The sequence below is a fragment of the Cnephaeus nilssonii genome (genome assembly GCF_951640355.1).
Source record: "Cnephaeus nilssonii genome assembly, chromosome: 19".
NCBI classification, from domain to species: domain Eukaryota; kingdom Metazoa; phylum Chordata; class Mammalia; order Chiroptera; family Vespertilionidae; genus Cnephaeus; species Cnephaeus nilssonii.
The window spans coordinates 35,022,200-35,040,062 of NC_137090.1; the positions used below are offsets into that span (position 1 = coordinate 35,022,200).

Here is a 17,863-nt window from a genome sequence, read left to right on the forward strand (position 1 = left end):
GCCCTCTCTGTGCCACGTTTGGTCTCTGGCTGCTCGCCAGCCCTTCTCCACTGTGCAGTCCCCTCTGCCCTCTCCGGGGGGCCACCTCCACTCGGCGCCGCCCGGCTCTGCTCTCAGCCTGCTCCTCTCCACAGGCCTCAGGCAGCCCGCAACAAGGGCTGCTCAGAATAGCACCAGCCTCCTGTTTGGGGAGAAGAACTGGCAATTAGGGAGCTTGAGGAGTTTCTAATTACACGCTGGCCCCTCTGCCAGGAGCTGGCGCCCGCCAGCCGGGGGGCGGCTCCAGCTGGAGGCTGTCAGCGCCCGCCCGAGGATTTGGGGGAAGTGGTTGGGGGCACCTTGGCACAGGGCAGGGGTAGCACGGGTGTCCACGTGGGTGGGCCCTTGTCTGCGAGTGTAGGGTGTCCATGTGGCAGCAGCACCTGCAGCCCTGAAGGGCAGTGATTATAATCAAGGGATGGAATCCTGCTCCTCACACACTAGCAGGTGGGGGGACAGGTAATGAATAAACAAGTGGGATATCTGGAATGTCGGAGAGTGATTAGCGCTGTGATGAGGAAGAAAGCTGGGAGTGAGACTTGAAGGGATGAGGGGGGCACCGTGGAAATTGGGGGAAGACCGTGGCACCCCTCAATTAGTAGCCTTCCACAGTGTCTTGGCAGAGGAATAGCGAGTGCAGAGTTCCCGAGGTGGGAGCGCAGTTGGAAGGTTCCAGATGAGCAGGAGGTCCGTGGGCTGGAGTGGAGGGAGGGAGAAGGTTTGAATCTAGTCATCACCCTGAGGGTCACTGCCATGGCCTCCTAGGTCCTCCCACAGCTGCTCTGGCTGCTTTAATTGCATCCTTACCAAATGCCACGCCTCCTGTGTGCCCAGCAGCCCACCCAGCTCTGGGGGTGCGGAAGCAGACAAGATCCCTGCTCCTGCAGCCTGAAGCTGGTGGTAGAGCAGTCTTCACAACAAACATGCGAACGTTTTGTGTTGAAATATAGTACGCAAAGTACACAAGTCATAACTGTACATAAGCTTAATGAATTTGTTTATGAACCAAATGCCCCTGTTGCAACCAGCACCCAGATCAAGTATTCAGCCTCCTGATTTCTTATTTTTTTAAAAATATGTTTTTATTGATTTCAGAGAGGAAGGGAGAGGGAGAGAGAGACACATCAATGATGAGAGAGAACCATTGATCGGCTGACTCCTACAAGCCCCACACTGGGGACTGAGTGCACAACCTGGGCAGGTGCCCTGACTAGGAATCGAAGCGTGACCTCCTGGTTCATAGGTTGGCACTCAACCACTGAGCCACGCTGGCCGGGCCCTCCTGACTTCTAATAGCATATTTGTCTTCCCTGGTTTTGGATTTTACATAAATGAATCCTACAGCCCACGCTCTCTGTCTTGCTTCTTTCATTCAACCTCATGTTTGTGTTCATCTGTGTTGTTGTGGATGGCAAGAATTCATTCGCTGTGGAAGGCTTTTCATCGAGGGGTGGCCACGGTCTGCGTTAAGCTCTAGAAGCTCATTTGGCTGCTACGTGGAGGACAGATTATAGGGGGGTGGATGCAGGAGGAGGGAGATGGGTCAGCAGGCAAGAGACATAGATGGTTTGGCCCAGGGTGCTGGCTGTGGAGGAAAGTGGTCAGAACTCAGACATGTTTTGCAGGTAAGTGTTATAGAATCTGTGGACAGACTGTGTGGGAGACGAATGAAGTAAAAGGCCAAAGCGGTGGGGTTCATCGTTCAAGTTCCTGGAGTTTTGTCTTGAGAAAATGGCTTTTTTTGGTTGTTACTAATCCTCACATGAGAATATTTTCCTATTGATTTTAGAGTGGAAGGAAGTTGGCTGGGGGGGTGGGGTGGGGGGAGAAGATAGAGAGAAACTTCGATTGATTGCTTCCCGAATGCATCCTGAATGGGGTGGGGATCGAACCTGCAACCCAGGTACATGCCCTTGACAAACCTGCGACCCTTCGGGGCGTGGGCCAACACTCTAGCCAGAGAAACACGGCCAGGACCAAGCCTCACACTTTTATAAAGGCTGTGGAATGACCCTTCAGGAGCGGGGCTACCTGCAGGAGCACAGCCCTTGAAGAACACCGGGGGTCGGGGGCTCTTTTTTAGTAGGAGAGGGAAGCACTCCTGTCACGGTCATTGGAGGAAAGAGAAGTAATTGGGACATACGAAAAGGTATAATGAATTGCATAATGCCACTGCTCAGCTTGAAAAATATTCTCAGTATAGCGACAGGCTTACATTCCCGTCCCCTAATCCTTTCCCTGCCCCCATGACCATTATCCTGAATTTGGTTTCCATTTTCATGCATTTTTCAATTTTCACTACCTGAGTTTTTATCTATTAGTGCTCTACGGTATCATTTTGTGTGTTTTTAAGCCTTACATGAATGTATCATCCTGTTGTCATGCTCCTGTAATTTGCATCACTCCACATTGTGAGATAAATTTGTGTTGATTTAAATGGATTCCCTCAATTATTTCTCAGGCTGTAGACTTTTACAGCCTTTATTTAGTCTCCTGCTGATGGATATGCAGGGAGCTCCCATTTTTTTTTTTTTTTGCCTCTACAAATCCTGCTTCTAGAACATTCTTTACATACTTCGTTGTGCACATATGTGGCATATTTTCAGCTCACATACTTAGGAGTGGAATTACTGAGTTGTGGGTTTGGGTTTACCTACCTTTATCTGCCAGGGCTGCCACGTACAGCTATGCACAACTTTGCCATCTGTTTCAGATGTTTTTTTTCAAACTGGTTGTATCGCCAGCAGGGCATCAGAGATCCTGGCCAACACTTGGTTTTGTTAGAAGTTTAAATGTTGCCCATTTGATGAGTGTGAAACACACTCATCAATTATGGTTTTAACTTGCATTCCCCTGATTATAGGTGAGGACAAAACATCTTTTAGGATTTGCCTTCTGTGAATTACCTGGCCTTATTTTTCTGTTGAATTGTTTTTCTTATTGATTTGTAATTCTTCCTATATCACAGTGATTTCTTTGTATCAGTTATCTGTGTTACAAACATTTTCTCCCAGTGTGAGGCTTGTTTTTCATTTTGTTTTATGGTACTTTTTCATGAAAACTAGTTTTTTAATTTTATTGCCCAATTTATCAGTCTTTTATCATTTGTGCTTCTTTTGGTGTATATTGTCTTTAAAAAAAAAATCTTTCCTACCCAGAGGTCACAAAGATAATCCATCTATACATTTTTCTGAAACATTTACAATTTTTCCTGTTGTATATATGTGTTTGTGTTTGCTTTTTAAAGCATCAAAACTGTCTCTGAAAGGATACATGGGAAAGAGATTAACATCCACTGTCTCCAGGCAGTGAAGTTCCTGACTGAAGATTAGAGAGAGAGGAAGGCTTTTTTCACTGCATACTTTTTGCTGCTTTTGAGTTTTGAACCACGTAAACATTAAGCTCTATTCAAAAATAAAAAATAAATAAATTAAATGTTCATTTACAAGGGTTCTGTAAAAACAGAGATGGTTTTTCACATTTAAATATCTAATGTACCTAGAGTTCATTTTTGTGTATGGTGTGAGACAGGGGTCCAATTTCAAGTTGTCTACTCAGGCAGTCATGTCCTTCCTACCATTCTTCTTCTCTTTTTAAAAAAATATAATTTTATTGATTTAGAGAGGAAGGGAGAGGGAGAGAGAGACAGAAACATCAATGATGAGAGAGAACCATTGATTGGCAGCCTCCTGCATGCCCCCCCTTCCCCCCCCCCCCCCCCGCCCCAGTGGGGATCGATCCCGAAACCCAGGCATATTCCCTGACCGGAATCAAACCCAGGACCCTTCAGTCTGCAGGCTGACACTCAGTGGTCGGCCTGCAGACTGAAGGGTCCTGGGTCAATGGTCGGCAAACTCATTAGTCAACAGAGCCAAATATCAACAGTACAACGATTGAAATTTCTTTTGAGAGCCAAATTTTTTAAACTTAAACTTCTTCTAATGCCACTTCTTTAAAATAGACTCGCCCAGGCCGTGGTATTTTGTGGAAGAGCCACACTCAAAGAGCCGCATGTGGCTCGCGAGCTGCAGTTTGCCGACCATGGCACTAGCCAAACCAACCAGGGCTTTTTTTTTTTTTTTTTAAACTTCCTACCGTTCTATGCTTAGCTTATTCTTATTCACTCCTCAAGATTCAGTTTAGATCCCTATATTCCAACTACGCTGCCATAATACCCCATAGAGCAGTGCTGTCCAATAGAAATACAGTGCAAACCACATATGTCATTTAAGATTTTCTAGTAGACACATTAAAAAAGAAATAGGTGAAGTTAATTTTAATAATGTATTTTATTTAACCCAATATGTGTAATCAGTATAAAGTTTATTGAGATGGTTTACAATTGTTTTTTCATACTAAGTATTCAAAACGTGGTGCATATTTTACACTTACCGCAGATCACAGCTCAGACTAGCACATTCCAAGTGCTCATGGTCACTCTTTGCTAGTGGCTTTTGTATTGGACAACGCAGCTATAAGACTACCATCGCAGAATGTGTTGCATTATATTGAAATGATCTGTTCTCATATCAGCCTCTGTTATCAGCCAGGAAGTTTCTGGAGGGTGGGCACGGAGTCTAATTCATCTCTGTATTCCTCTGTGTACCCAGCTAGTGTTGAGGTACTCAACTTTTTGTTGAATGGAGTGAACTCTGACTGTTGACACACTCTTCCTTATATAAAGCTGAACTTTGTCCACTGGAAAATTCTAACCAGGGGACCTAGCACTGCTCCCAGGAACCTCACAGAAGTTGAGGTTCCCTGGTGGGGGGCGGAATGGGGGGAAAAGGACACATATGTAATACCTTAATCAATAAAGGGAAAAATAAGAGTGTAAATTAGGCAGAATGGCTACTACTGATGGCTTGGGTCCTTGCTAACTAGCAAAAGGAACAGAGATCTTTAACACAGATTTTGTGCCTCGGTGGGTACCAGGCACACTCGGCTCCTCTCAGGACTACTGTTTAGAATACATCCCATTTTCCCTTCTGTTCAGATATTTTCTCCACTGACCTTTCTTTTTAATATATGTATTTTATTGATTTTTTACAGAGGGGAAGGGAGAGGAATAGAGTTAGAAACATCGATGAGAGAGAAACATTGATCAGCTGCCTCCTGCACATCCCCTACTGGGGATGTGGCCGCAACCAAGGTACATGCCCTTGACTGGAATCGAACCTGGGACCCTTCAGTCTGCAGGCCGACGCTCTATCCACTGAGCCAAACAGGTTAGGGCTCCACTGACCTTTCAAAATCATAGAATTTTAGGGCTTAAAAAGCACACAGATATTCCAGTTCCATCCCTTCAGGTTTTTTTTTTTTTTGGTGTGTGTGTGTTTAATTGATTTTAGAGAAAGAGAGGAAGGGAGAGAGAAACATTGATTTGTTATGCCACTTATTTAGGCATTCATTGGTTGACTCTTGTATGTGCCTTGACTGGAGATCGAACCCGAAACCTTGGTATAGCGGGAGGATGCTCTAACCAACTGAGCTACCCGGCCTGTTCTCAACCTTCATTTTATAAAAATTTATTTATATATTTTTATTGATTTCAGAGAGGAAGGGAGAGGGAGAGATAGAAACATCAATGATGACAGAGAATCATCGATCGGCTGCCTCCTGCATGCCCCCTACTGGGATCAAGCCTACAACCTTAGCATGTGCCTTGACTGAGAATCAAACTGTGACCTCCTGGTTCATAGGTGGATGCTCAACCACTGAACCATACCAGCCAAGCTCATCCCTTCATTTAAAAAATGTTTCTTACTTATTGATTTTTTTAGGAGAGTGAAGGAGACAGAGAGCAAGCGATGGATTTGTTGTTCCACTTCTTTTTTTAAAAAAATATATTTTTATTGATTTTTTACAGAGAGGAAGAGAGAGGGATAGAGAGTCAGAAACATCGATGAGAGAGAAACATCGATCAGCTGCCTCCTGCACACCCCCCCCCCCCCACTGGGGATGTGCCCGCAACCAAGGCACATGCCTTTTGACCGGAATCGAACCTGGGACCCTTGAGTCCGCAGGCCGACGCTCTATCCACTGAGCCAAACCGGTTTCAGCTGTTCCACTTCTTTATGCATTCATTGGTTGCTTCTTGTAAGTTCCCTGACCAGGGATCAAACCTGCAACCTTGGCATATCAGGGTGATGCTCTAACCCAGTGGTCAGCAAACTGCGGTTCGCGAGCCACATGCGGCTCTTTGGCCCCTTGAGTGTGGCTCTTCCACAAAATACCACGGCCTGGGCGAGTCTATTTTGAAGAAGTGGCGTTAGAAGAAGTTTAAGTTTAAAAATTTTGGCTCTCAAAAGAAATTTCAATCGTTGTACTGTTGATATTTGGCTCTGTTGACTAATGAGTTTGCCGACCACTGCTCTAACCAACTGAGATACCCAGCCAGACTATCCCTTCATTTTTCAGCTGAGAAAGGGAGGAACCATGAGAGTTGCCTTGCCCCAAATCCCAGTTAGTGTCAGAGCCAAGGACCAGGGAAAACCCAGAACCCCAGAATTGGGCCAGTGTTTTCTCCACTCCACTAGCCCGCCTCTGGGGCCTCCTCCTTCAAGACTCTTCCTCAGTCCCGTCTCCCACCCGGGCTGGCCAGGGTGCCCTCTGGGGGTGAAACCTCAGGCAGGGAGGAAGGCCAGGGCCTGAAGGAGGGTCTGGTGGAGTAGGGTGTGTGAATGTGTGTGTGTCGTAGGGGTGCATGGGGGAAGGGCAGCAGTGGGTTAAAGTTAACACCAGACAATTATGCAATCGCAGAATCTGAATTGAGTGCAGGTCGCTTTAAGACAGGAGTAGCTGTAATCTGAAGCCTGCTGGAAGCTGGATTGGGAGGCAACAGAAAAAGCTCTTGTGTTTGCAGGAGCCCCCTCAGTGTGCTGAGTGAGCTGGGCGCCGAGCTGCAGCGCACCCACAGGTAAAGCAGCCTGTCTGGCCTTGGTGTCAGGGGAAGACAGGACGGACTCCCGTGGGCTGCGGGGGCTGGGGAGAGGCAGGGTCCCCCGGGGAGTGGGAAAGAGAGGTGCAAGAGAGGAGGTGGGGAAACAGTAGCCTCTGCAGCATGGGCATCAGGGCTAGTGGATGAGAGAAGGCAGAGGGAGTTGGGGGTCAGAAGGCGACAACCCATTTACCCCCAAACTCCGGAGCGCCACTAGGAGAGGCTGGGAGACCTTGAATGAAGTGGGTGGGAAACAGTGGAGGGGGCTGTGGTGGGAAGAAGCAGGGAGCTCAGCTGCAGGGTCAGGTCTGAGTGGCACCTCAAAGAGGCTCTGCAGCCCGGAGGGGAGGAGGCTGCCAGGATCTGTGCTTCCACCAGGGCCGCTGGGGAGGCAGCCCGTCCTGCAGCCCAGCCTTCCCTGGGCTCAGCTCTCCGCTGCCTTTCCGGGCAACTGGTGCTGATTTCAACGGTGACTTCCCAACACTGCCAAGCAGCTGGGCTGCTGAGCCGTGCTGGAGGGCTGGGATGGAGGACAGCTGGGTCCTTCTCCCCAGGGCCCACCCTGTTCTGTCGGCCAAGTGAGCTGCCAGGAAACGCTGGCAGGTCAACGGGGTTTTGGCCTCTCGCACACAAAGATTGTTATTTAGCCCAGCCAGTGTTTGGGGTTTGGGGGCTCAGCTGCCAGTGCTGGAGAGAATGCTGCCCGCGCCCCTTCCGCTCCCTGAGGCATGCCACAGCAAGGCGTGGGTCCGGGCCAAAGAACAGCTGCAGGCTTCCCAGAAACCCCATCACTGCCTGGCCATGCCCATCCCCATCCCCACTGGGAGTTCAGCCCCAGGCTGAGGGTGGGAGAGGCAGGGGCGAGGGAGTGCTTGCCCAAGGCTGGTCCTTCTGAGGTGTGGGGCGGGGAAGCTCATGGGCACTCTGGCCCCTTAATCAGGTCTTCATAAGAAACATTGCCTGGGGACTGATGGAATCACTGGTGTGGGGTGGGCTGGGAGGGGACCCCTTGGACTCTCCCTCCCTGAGCCAGGGGAGAGGGTGTTCCCTTCCTTGCACGGCCCATGTGGTCCACCACCATGTGGCTTGAAGGCTCTGTGGTTCTGGGAGGAGGAGGGGATAGGGGGAGGAAAGAGAGAGGGAAGAGGAGGAGGAGGAGGGTGGTGGTGGTGTTTGTCTCACAATTGGGTTTAATTAGAAACACATGCATTGGCTCAAATGGATCCTTCCAGTTTGAAGGCAAGATCATGAAATCCCAGTTCCTTGTGCCTTTTGATTTGGGCCATGTGGCAGAGAGAAGGCCTCACCTTGGCTCAGCAGCGAGCTATCTTCTTCCTCCCCGTGCCCTCCCCAACCTGGTAGGACAGGAATCTGGCTGGAATACTGCTGCCCTTTGGACAGGATGGCATTGTTGTCCCTCTGCCCCTGGCCCGCAATGGCTGCCTGCCCCGGCCCATGAACAATCGCCCTGGACAGGGCATCGAGTGTGCTCAGAGGGGCCCCCCATGCAGACCCTTAGCCTTGTAGGGGGCTTTCAATAACCTCTCCACTCCCCTCATCCCCAGGGCTAAGGTGGAGGACTCAAAGAGGTGCTATTAATACTGCGTGTCCCGGTGCCTGGCCCTGGCCCGCTGTGGAGCCATGTGCCTTATCCCACCAGGGTCCCTCCCGTCATCCTCAGTCCGCAGCCCACCCACATGGTGATCGTGATCACGGGACCTGGGGCTTGGGCTCAGACTCTGTAGGGATTCCCGCAGAGAAGGTCCCCCTTTCACGGGATTGGAATGGTGAACTTCGTCTGCTTAAACACTGTCCCAGGATGACCCGTCCCTGGCTCCTATCGCAACTCCCTACTGGCCAGAGCAACTGGAGCTGACAGCTTTTCCTCTGGCCTCGCTGCCTGCGGATCTCACTGAGTGTTCAGTCTCCAACAAACCAGCCTCCTGAGGCTCAGGCGAGGGCCCCCGCCAGCTCTGGGTGGGGCTGGCTGGGTGGAGAGCGCAGCTGAAAGCTGGATGGTGTTAAGGTCTCTATCCGGCCCTGTCTCCAGGGGAGATTTCTCCCTGAGCGGCAGGGGCAGCCGTGTGGCAGGGCAGCTGCTGAGGAGACGGGGCTCCTTCCGGGACACGCGCTCCGGATCAGGGTTTACAGGGAAAGCGGGTTCCCACGGGCAGTCCAGGCAGAAGCTGAGCACACTCAGGCGGCCGTCTTTTCTTTTGTTGCCTTTCATGCTCTGTAACGTTGCCCAGTGGATTATCAGGCTTACTTTTGAGGACTTCGGCCAAAAATCACACACTGCACCCCCAACTTTCCTATTTGTCCTGAGAAGTCAGAAAAGTATGTGTTGTGTGTGTGGGGTATGATTGGGTACATGAAGGGACAATGAGAGGTCTCGAGACCCTTGGCCCGTGTGTGTGTGTGTGTGTGTGTGTGTGTGTGTGTGCATGTGTTTTGCAGGGCAGGGGAGGGGCAGGCAGGGAAGGCAGATTGTAAATTCTTGACTTGGCAGTGTGGATGGAGGACATGGACCAGACAAAGTCCTGGTGGTCAAGATGTTGTCCCACTTTCTAACCAGGAGGCCTCTTGGAAGATCTGATTTGGGAACCCCCACCCTCAGCTGCCTCATCCCTTTCCCCATCCCTTCCCCCCACATCATGATCCCAGGGGTGAACCCAGATGTACAGTGAGTGCAGGAGGGTAAGGGATGGTGGAGCACCTAGAGCAAGCATGTCAAACTCAGAGGCTAACACGGGCCAAATAAACGAGGCATGCGGCCTGCGGGCCGAGAGTTTGACATGCTTGACCTAGAGCCCTGGACCCAGATTTCCCTTTTCCCTTGTGGTTCAGGGGCCAGACCAGAGCCGGGTCAGAAGAAACCACAGCTGGGGAGTCGAAGGGACTTGGGTGGTCTTCCTAAGAGGGGGGTTGTTTAACCTGAAGGAAAGAAGACTTCGGAGGAGTAAGAGCTATTTCTAGGGGGCAGGGGGAAGAAGACCTGGTTTCCCAGGGGAGAAGGGGGCCCTGGGGTTCCCGCTGGAGGGACATGTTTTGACTCAGGGACCACTGGAGAGCTCACCTGTCTCTGGCACTGGGAAGTGCGATTAAGGCATCATCTACTTTAATCCTTATCACAATAATTAAGAACTACTTGATTTCCATTTTACTAGAGAAGATATTATGATTTAGAAAGCTATTAAACCCTAGCCAGTTTGGCTCTGTGGACTGAAGGGTCCAGGGTTCGATTCTGGTCAAGGGCATGTACCTGGGTTGCAGGCTTGATCCCCCTGCCCCGGTTGGGACACGATGTGTCTCTCTCACATCGATGTTTCTCTCTCTGTCTCTCGCCCTCCCTCCCACTCTTTCTAAAAATCAATGGAAAAAAATATCAGGTGAAAATTAGCAAAAAAAAAGAAAAAAAAGAAAAAAAAAGAAAGCTATTAAGACACAGAATTGAAATTTGAGCCCAGGCTGTCCCACCCGAGGCCCAGCACTCCTAATGGTGAGAATCAGAGCTCTGTCTGGGAAGGAAATGAGTCCCTTATGAGGCCACAGCTTCCAGGCCAGAGGAGGTCAACGAGTTTGAGAACTTCCTGGGGAGAGCAGGGCCTGGACCGGATGCCCCCATTCTCTGTATTCAGTGATTCTACTCATGAGGCCTAGATGCTGCCCCCATTCTGTTACTAGACATTGCCCCAAATCCTATATATCATGAGCTGGCCCGGTGCCTCCAGGGAAAACCTTGGTGTGCATTTGCTAGATATACCCACACACAGGAGCCCACTGCTGGGTCTTCACGGTCCTGGGCTTTAGGCTCACAGTTGGGTCTCCTGACACAGACAATGCAGTGAAAGCTCAAGCTCACCTGATATGACTGTGGGCCCCGAGGCAGGTGAGGGTCGGGAGTTGCTGAGAGGGAGGGATCTAGGCTGAGCGTCCACTTGCAGCCTGGGAGGCTGGAGGGACGGTGCCTAGTCCTGCCAAGCCCCTGCTCTGTGCCCAGGCTGGCCTGGCGGTGCAGGGTGGGGGGTGAGGGACGCACCTGCCACCGCTCGCTTTCTTGCAGGCCCCGGGATGCAGGCCCTCATGCTACTCCTCTGGACTGGAGTCCTCCTCGGGAGCGGCCGCTGCCAGAACAATGCTGGCAGCCCGGAGGTCAGTGGTGGTGGGTGGGGTGGGTGGGTGGGGGTGGGAAGTGGTGGTGGGTGGGGTGGGGTGGGGGCCTCTCCTCAGCAGGCACCCAGGTTCCAGGCTAGGCCTCTACACCTAGACATCAGCAAAACAGAGACAATGTCTTGCCCCACCTTTCAGAGGACAGAGTGGGGACAAAAATAAGATCCCCAAAAGCGCTATTCGCAGATATCTGTTCCCATGTAAAGCTGCGGAGGGAGCACATGTGGGTTGCAACGGCAGATGCTGGAGGCCGATGCAATGTGACCACGAGGCGTTATTGCCACACGAGGGGCCAGGGCGGCCGGGGCTCACTGGCTGCAGGCCTGGACTTCGTCGTGAGTTCGAGTTGAATTCTGGCTCTACCTCTAACTAACGTGTGACCTCAGACAAGTCACTTGTATCTATGAAATGGGATTTAAAAACACCCACCGTTACAGGACCATGTGGCCAGGCACTTATATCTCATCGACTGAACACCTACTCTGCAAAAGGCAGTTCTTGCCTTCAAGGGACTCAGACGTCTGAGGTATTAGTCTTGGGAGGTTATCAAATACGTCAACAAGCATGAGATGAAGCAACTCAAATGAAAAGAACTCGCACAGCGCCCCGTCAGCGCAGGGCAGGTGGTTAATATATATATGGTATTGAACTCTAAAAAAGGTCAGAAAACCAAAAGGTCCCTTCCGATTGGGACAAACTGGGGAAGTCTGTGGTGGAGGAGGTGATCGGATCAGGGCCATCGAAGACGGAGGTTTGACGGGTAGAGGGAGAGCTGGGAGCAGGAAGTGAGGGAGAGCAGACAGGAACCTGGTCTGGCCTGAGAACGGGGTTTCTTGGGAGAGAAGGAGGCTCCTCTTCTTTCCTTGTATTTAAATACTTTTTTTAATTTAATTTTTTTATTTTAAAAAATATTTTTATTGATTTCAGAGAGAGGGAGGGAGAGGGAGAAAGAAACATCAATGATGAGAATCATTCATCGGCTGCCTCCCACATGCCCCCTACTGGGGATTGAGCCTGCAACCCAGGCAGGTGCCCTGATTTGCATCAAACAGGTTCATGGGTTAATGCTCCACCACTGAGCCACACCGGCTGGACTTTTTTTTTTTTTTTTTTAAGTGTGTCACCGGCCTGAGGCCACAGGTCACTAGTGTTGAAACCTGGTCAGCTAGTCTCTTTTCCCGGCTGCCTCTCCCCAGCAGAGCTCCTGATGCCCACTCCAGCGTTAGGCTAAACACACCACAGTCCGGCGGGGGCCAGAGCGACAGTCCCACCAAAGCGGGTGGAGACCAGTCGCCCACTGCTCATCTCCACTGGTCCTTGTACTCAAACCCAGGGCTCCCCAGACCACGAGACCACGGCGGGGTCCGTGGAGGAGGAGGATCCCTTCTTCAAGGTCCCCGTGAACAAGCTGGCAGCGGCCGTCTCCAACTTTGGCTACGACCTGTACCGCGTGAAATCCAGCTCGAGCCCCGCGGCCAATGTGCTCCTGTCTCCGCTCAGCGTGGCCACGGCGCTCTCCGCCCTCTCGCTGGGTGAGTTCTCTGACCAGAAAGCCCCGGGATCCCAGAGCTGCCAAGGGGCCGCCGCGCATCTCTGGCTCTCTAAGCCCGAGAGCGGCTGCATCTTAGGGAGGGCGGAGCGATGCTGAGACGAGCCCCAGCAGGTCCCAGCCAGCAAGTACTGTGCGCACACACGCCCCTCGCTGACACCGGTGTGCAACTTCAGCACCACTCACTGACATGGTGACTTTGACACTCAGTAACTCCTTAAATGAGCTTCCACTACGTGCCAGGCATTAGGCTCGGTTCTGGGGACATAACTGCACAAAAGTGGGCACAGTTTTTGCCTTCACTTGGGTCACGGGGAAATGAGTAACTCAGGCCCCGGTCGGGTAGCTCAGTTGGTTACAGCATTGTCCCGAGATGCCAAGCTTGCGGGTTCCATCCTGGGTCAGGGCACATACAAGAATCAACCAATGAATGCATAAATAAGCAGAATAACACATTGATGTCTGTGTGTCTGTCTGTCTGTCTCTCTCTTCCGCCCTTCCTCTCTCTCTCAAAAAATAAAAAAATCAATAAAACTAAGTAAATAACCAACAGGTAACTACAGAACAGTCTGGTGAGTGCTGTGATGGGAGAAGCACAGGGACCTGTACCCCTCAGGCCCACCCTTCTCTCTCTGGGCCTGATGCCCCTAGTCTGCTTTAGGAAAACCTCTATTTCCTCTGTTGCCTTCCAAGTCCTTCCTACCTAAGAATGTCTCCAGTATCAGGAGACAGAAGACTAAGGTCCAGTGTTCCTGTTCTGTCCTGTCCTGGGAGCTGGCCTGAGCTGGTTGGTGAACAGTCATCGAGCCTACATCCTTGTCTCTCTGGCAGGAGCTGAACAGCGGACAGAATCCAGCATCCACCGGGCTCTCTACTATGACCTGATCACCAACCCAGACATCCACGGCACCTACAAGGAGCTCCTGGCCTCCGTCACTGCCCCCCAGAAAAACCTCAAGACTGCTTCCCGGATCGTCTTTGAGAAGAGTGAGTGTGCTCGCCCGGGCTGCAGGAGGAGCGTGGGGAGTTTCTTTCCAACCAGCCCATCATGTCTGCCCCGGCCAGGTCTAGCCCCGGTAGGCAGGAAGGGGCCCAGGGAGCCCAAAGGGGATCCGAAAGAGGAAGTGGGCTGAGGGAGACAGGGGGAGGGTCAGGGGAGGGCAGTAACGCGAGGAGAAACAGCAGGAGCAGAATCTGTAGTTCCCTGCCCAGGGCCGCCTGGGGAAGCGGGCACCAAGTCCCAGCCAGCCATGGGAAGACAGCAGGCGGGAAGTCAGGGCCCGCGTGTAAACCAGAAGCTAAGCCTGGCATGCTTCCAAGGAGCGGATGCTGGTTTCGCTCTCAGACCACACTAACCCCGCGCCTTCTCTCCCCAGAGCTGCGGATAAAATCCAGCTTCGTCGCACCACTGGAGAAGTCATACGGGACCAGGCCCAGGGTCCTGACCGGCAACTCCCGCACGGACCTTCAGGAGATTAACAACTGGGTGCAGGCCCAGACGAAAGGGAAAATCGCTAGGTCCACAAGGGACCTGCCCAGTGAAATCAGCATTCTCCTTCTGGGTGTGGCTTACTTCAAGGGTGAGGCCTTCTCCGCTTCTCTTTAGGCCAAGGGTGGATGGTGGGGGTCAGGCAGGACCAGGAAAGGGGGGGAAGTCAAAGACCTAGTTCAACAACAACCCGGAGGCGGAGGCGAAGCCAGAGGAGGGCCTGAGAAACGCCCTCGGCTGCGCGTTACCTGGTGCGGTCAGGTCCCAGGCCTACGAAGTGTAAAAGGCTGTGAGGAGACGAGTGGAGGAAAGAACACATGACCACGCTTGCGCCTGTGTGGGTTGGGCACTGCTCGGTTTCTGGCTGGAGTCAGATGAGCGTCAGAGCCCGGCTCTGTCTTCCTGGCTGCAGAGCCTTGCACACCCTCCATAGCCTTTCTGGGCCTGCTTTCTCATCTCTAACACGGGGACGATGCACTTACTTCAAAGGCACTCTAGGTCCCCTCCCACCCTCACATCAGCCCTAGCGCTGTGCCCAGGAGCAGGGACCCAATAAGCCGCTGCCGGCTCTCTAACAGCATTCTTCCAGGCTGTGGTGCTATGCCCAAGACCTCCGCGGGCCCGTGTGAGGCCAGCCCCATTCAGATAAGCCTCGGGCGGGGTTTCAGGCAACCTCCCCTTAAAATGCTTTATAACCATCTATCAAGCAGTAGCAAGAATGGACCCCTAAACTCCTAGAGAAACGCTCAACCTGCAGCCCTGATCGCCAGGAAGTGAAAGCAGCAGTTCCAGACCCGCCTGGTAAAAGGCAGCATTGAACTCGGGGAGCTGATCATCAGCGCGCTGTGTGACCTTGGCAAGCCTCTCCGGGCTGCAGTGCCTTTCCAGCTACGAGAGGGGTGATGCGAGGATGTCCAGGCCCCTTCCAGCTCTGACCTGCTTTGATTCTGTCTCCCAGACACACCGCTGGAGAAGTGTGCACCAGTTTGCTGTTCTCCCCGGTGATCGGGGAACGTGTACGATCCAGACAGTCAGATGAATAAAACAGACGTATTTCCTTCTGAGTTTACGTATCCCCTGATGTGTCGAGGCCTTGGACAACTGAGATTCCTTTAGCTGTGCTTTGGTCTCAGCACGGTCCTAGCCTTTCTGGTCTCCCGGGACTTAGGGCACTCCATTTGTCTCATTCCAGGGCAGTGGGTAACGAAGTTTGACCCCAAAAAGACTTCCCTCCAGGACTTCCACTTGGATGAGGAGAGGACTGTGAGAGTGCCCATGATGTCAGACCCCAAGGCTGTCTTACGCTATGGCTTGGATTCTGATCTGAACTGCAAGGTTTGTAGGGGTGGGGGGAGTGGACAAAGACTGACAGGTGTCGTGGACATAGAATGACTTTTGAGATCTGACAGCGATCTGAATTTTACCTACTGCGTGACTTTCCGCAAGTTAATAGCGTCTCTGCGCTTTTTTTTTTTTCTTAAAATAAAAGTGGGTAGAAACTTACCTTCTCAGGGTTACTTGTAAGAATTAATGAAGTAATGTGACATTACCTTATTGTGAAATTAGGGCCCTCCAAATTGTTGTTTTTTAAAAAACCTTTTCTTTCCTTCTTTCTTTTTATGTGTGTGTGTGTGTGGGGGGGGGAGGGGTACTTTTATTTCTGGAATTCAAAGTCAAACTTTCAAAAACTGTCACAGACTCCAAATTGCTGACCTTCTAAGTCTTTCACATGTACCTGACTTCTTTTAATTCTAAGTCAGTAGTTCTTAACCTTTTTCTTTGGGAATCTGACAACGCACCTGAAATACTTGAAAGAAATGTCATGTATGCACACACATACATTTCTGTATATAATTTCAGGGGCTACTGGGGCCCGGGATGCAATTTGTTGCGTGGATCTTGGGGTAAAAACCTCCGGTCAAAGGACCCACGTTATTGTGGCTTCTGTGTTGCTGTACCCAATGCCCCCGTTTCTGGTCCAGGGCTCTCTGTATAACAGATGATTAGTAACTGTTGGCAAATAAACCTTGGGAGAAGACAGAGACCTAGAATTCAATCCCACCTCCTTAGAACCACACGAGAAAATTCTTTCAGCAGATAATCAGTTGGTATTGGGCCAAGGTAAGAAAAGACGTCAACTTTTTGAAGGAACATTAGTAAACATCTTGCTGCATGAACGCAACAGCCTAGAGGGACAATTGTGAAATAGATTAGGGGCTGGGGAAAGCAGGGCCAGGGCCCCACCGTGTGTGCATGTGCATGTGCGTGTGTATCCCTAGGTTCCTAAGCTCCAAAGGACTAACTCATGTGGTCTCTTTCCTGTTGTTTCAGATTGCCCAGTTGCCCTTGACTGGAAGCATGAGTATCATCTTCTTCCTGCCCCTGAGAGCGACCCAGAACTTGACCATGATAGAAGAGAGCCTCACCTCTGAGTTCATTCATGACATAGACCGAGAACTGAAGACCGTTCAAGCAGTCCTGGCTGTCCCCAAGCTGAAGCTGAGTTTCGAAGGCGAAGTCTCTAAGTCCCTGCAGGACATGAGTATGTCTGCAAGGCTCCTTTGCCTTGGGGGGTGGGGGTGGGGTTGTGTCTTTGAGCCTTCTGCCTTGCTAAGCAGAACTCGCCTTTGTCGGGAGACCCTGGGATGATTCCTTAATTCTCATACACGGTGCTGGAGAAGACTGAACTGCCATCCTTATCAGACTCATTCCTTAGTGCCATGACCATACATCCTATAACAGGCACTCAGAACCCTGCCTCTCAAGACAGATCTGTAAGATTTGGTTTCTAAGCTTAACCTCAGTTGCTGTGTGCTTTTGGGCAAACCACTCAGCCTTTCACTGGAGCCCTATCTATCTCACAAAAGGTCAAAAGAGCTGTTCCACTCCCAGCTTGCTTCCCTCTTTGAGTCAGGATTTAGGAATTAGGGCTGTATTCTTCCTTGGGGTGTTGGCTAAGACAGGGTTTTAATGGAAATCTCTCCCCATCTCTGCAGAGCTGCAATCCTTGTTCGATTCACCAGACTTCAGCAAGATCACGGGCAAATCTATCAAACTTACTCAAGTGGAACATCGGGCTGGCTTCGAGTGGAATGAGGACGGGGCAGGCACCACCCCCAGCACAGAGCTCCAGCCTGCTCGCCTCACCTTCCCCCTGGACTATCACCTTAACCAGCCGTTCATCTTTGTACTGAGGGACACGGACACGGGGGCCCTTCTCTTCATAGGCAAAATTCTGGACCCCAGGGGCACTTAGTACTCCAGTTTAATGTTCAAATACCCAAAAGAAAAAACAGCAACCCTAGAGGGATGGCAGGTTATGCATGACATGAAGGTTGCCCCTATGTTTCAATGTATACTTTGCAATAAAAGTGCTTTATCTTTAACTTTTGTTACCCTGTTTCTCTTCCTTTTTTGAGCTGTATTGTTTTATATGAAGATAAATAGCCCTTTAGGAATTTATTGGTCCTGCACTTCTAGCCTGGGTCTATCTAAGCTCTGCAGAAAGTGGCCATTTATAAGAACTAGTTATGTGCGCTGTATAAGGCAGGGACTGATTCTCTCCTCTGGGATGTTTACCTACTAGGATCACGAATGCCCCTAGGAGGGCATTTCCTGGCTCCACAATCTTAAATAAACCAGACTTTTAGTTTTTTAAAAAATTGATTTGAGAGAG

The 17,863-nt window shown here is 50.9% G+C and overlaps 1 protein-coding gene across 1 annotated transcript; it reads left to right on the plus strand.

Moving 5' to 3' along the window:
• Positions 1-6,805: 6,805 nt before the first annotated feature.
• SERPINF1 (serpin family F member 1) lies at positions 6,806-17,573 on the plus strand. The gene is made up of 8 exons (XM_079798952.1): positions 6,806-6,958; positions 11,043-11,131; positions 12,483-12,681; positions 13,530-13,685; positions 14,075-14,278; positions 15,380-15,522; positions 16,519-16,729; positions 17,184-17,573. The coding sequence occupies exons 2-8, from the start codon at positions 11,051-11,053 to the stop codon at positions 17,441-17,443; spliced, it is 1,254 nt and encodes a 417-aa protein (XP_079655078.1). The 5' UTR covers positions 6,806-6,958; positions 11,043-11,050; the 3' UTR covers positions 17,444-17,573.
• Positions 17,574-17,863: the final 290 nt, after the last annotated feature.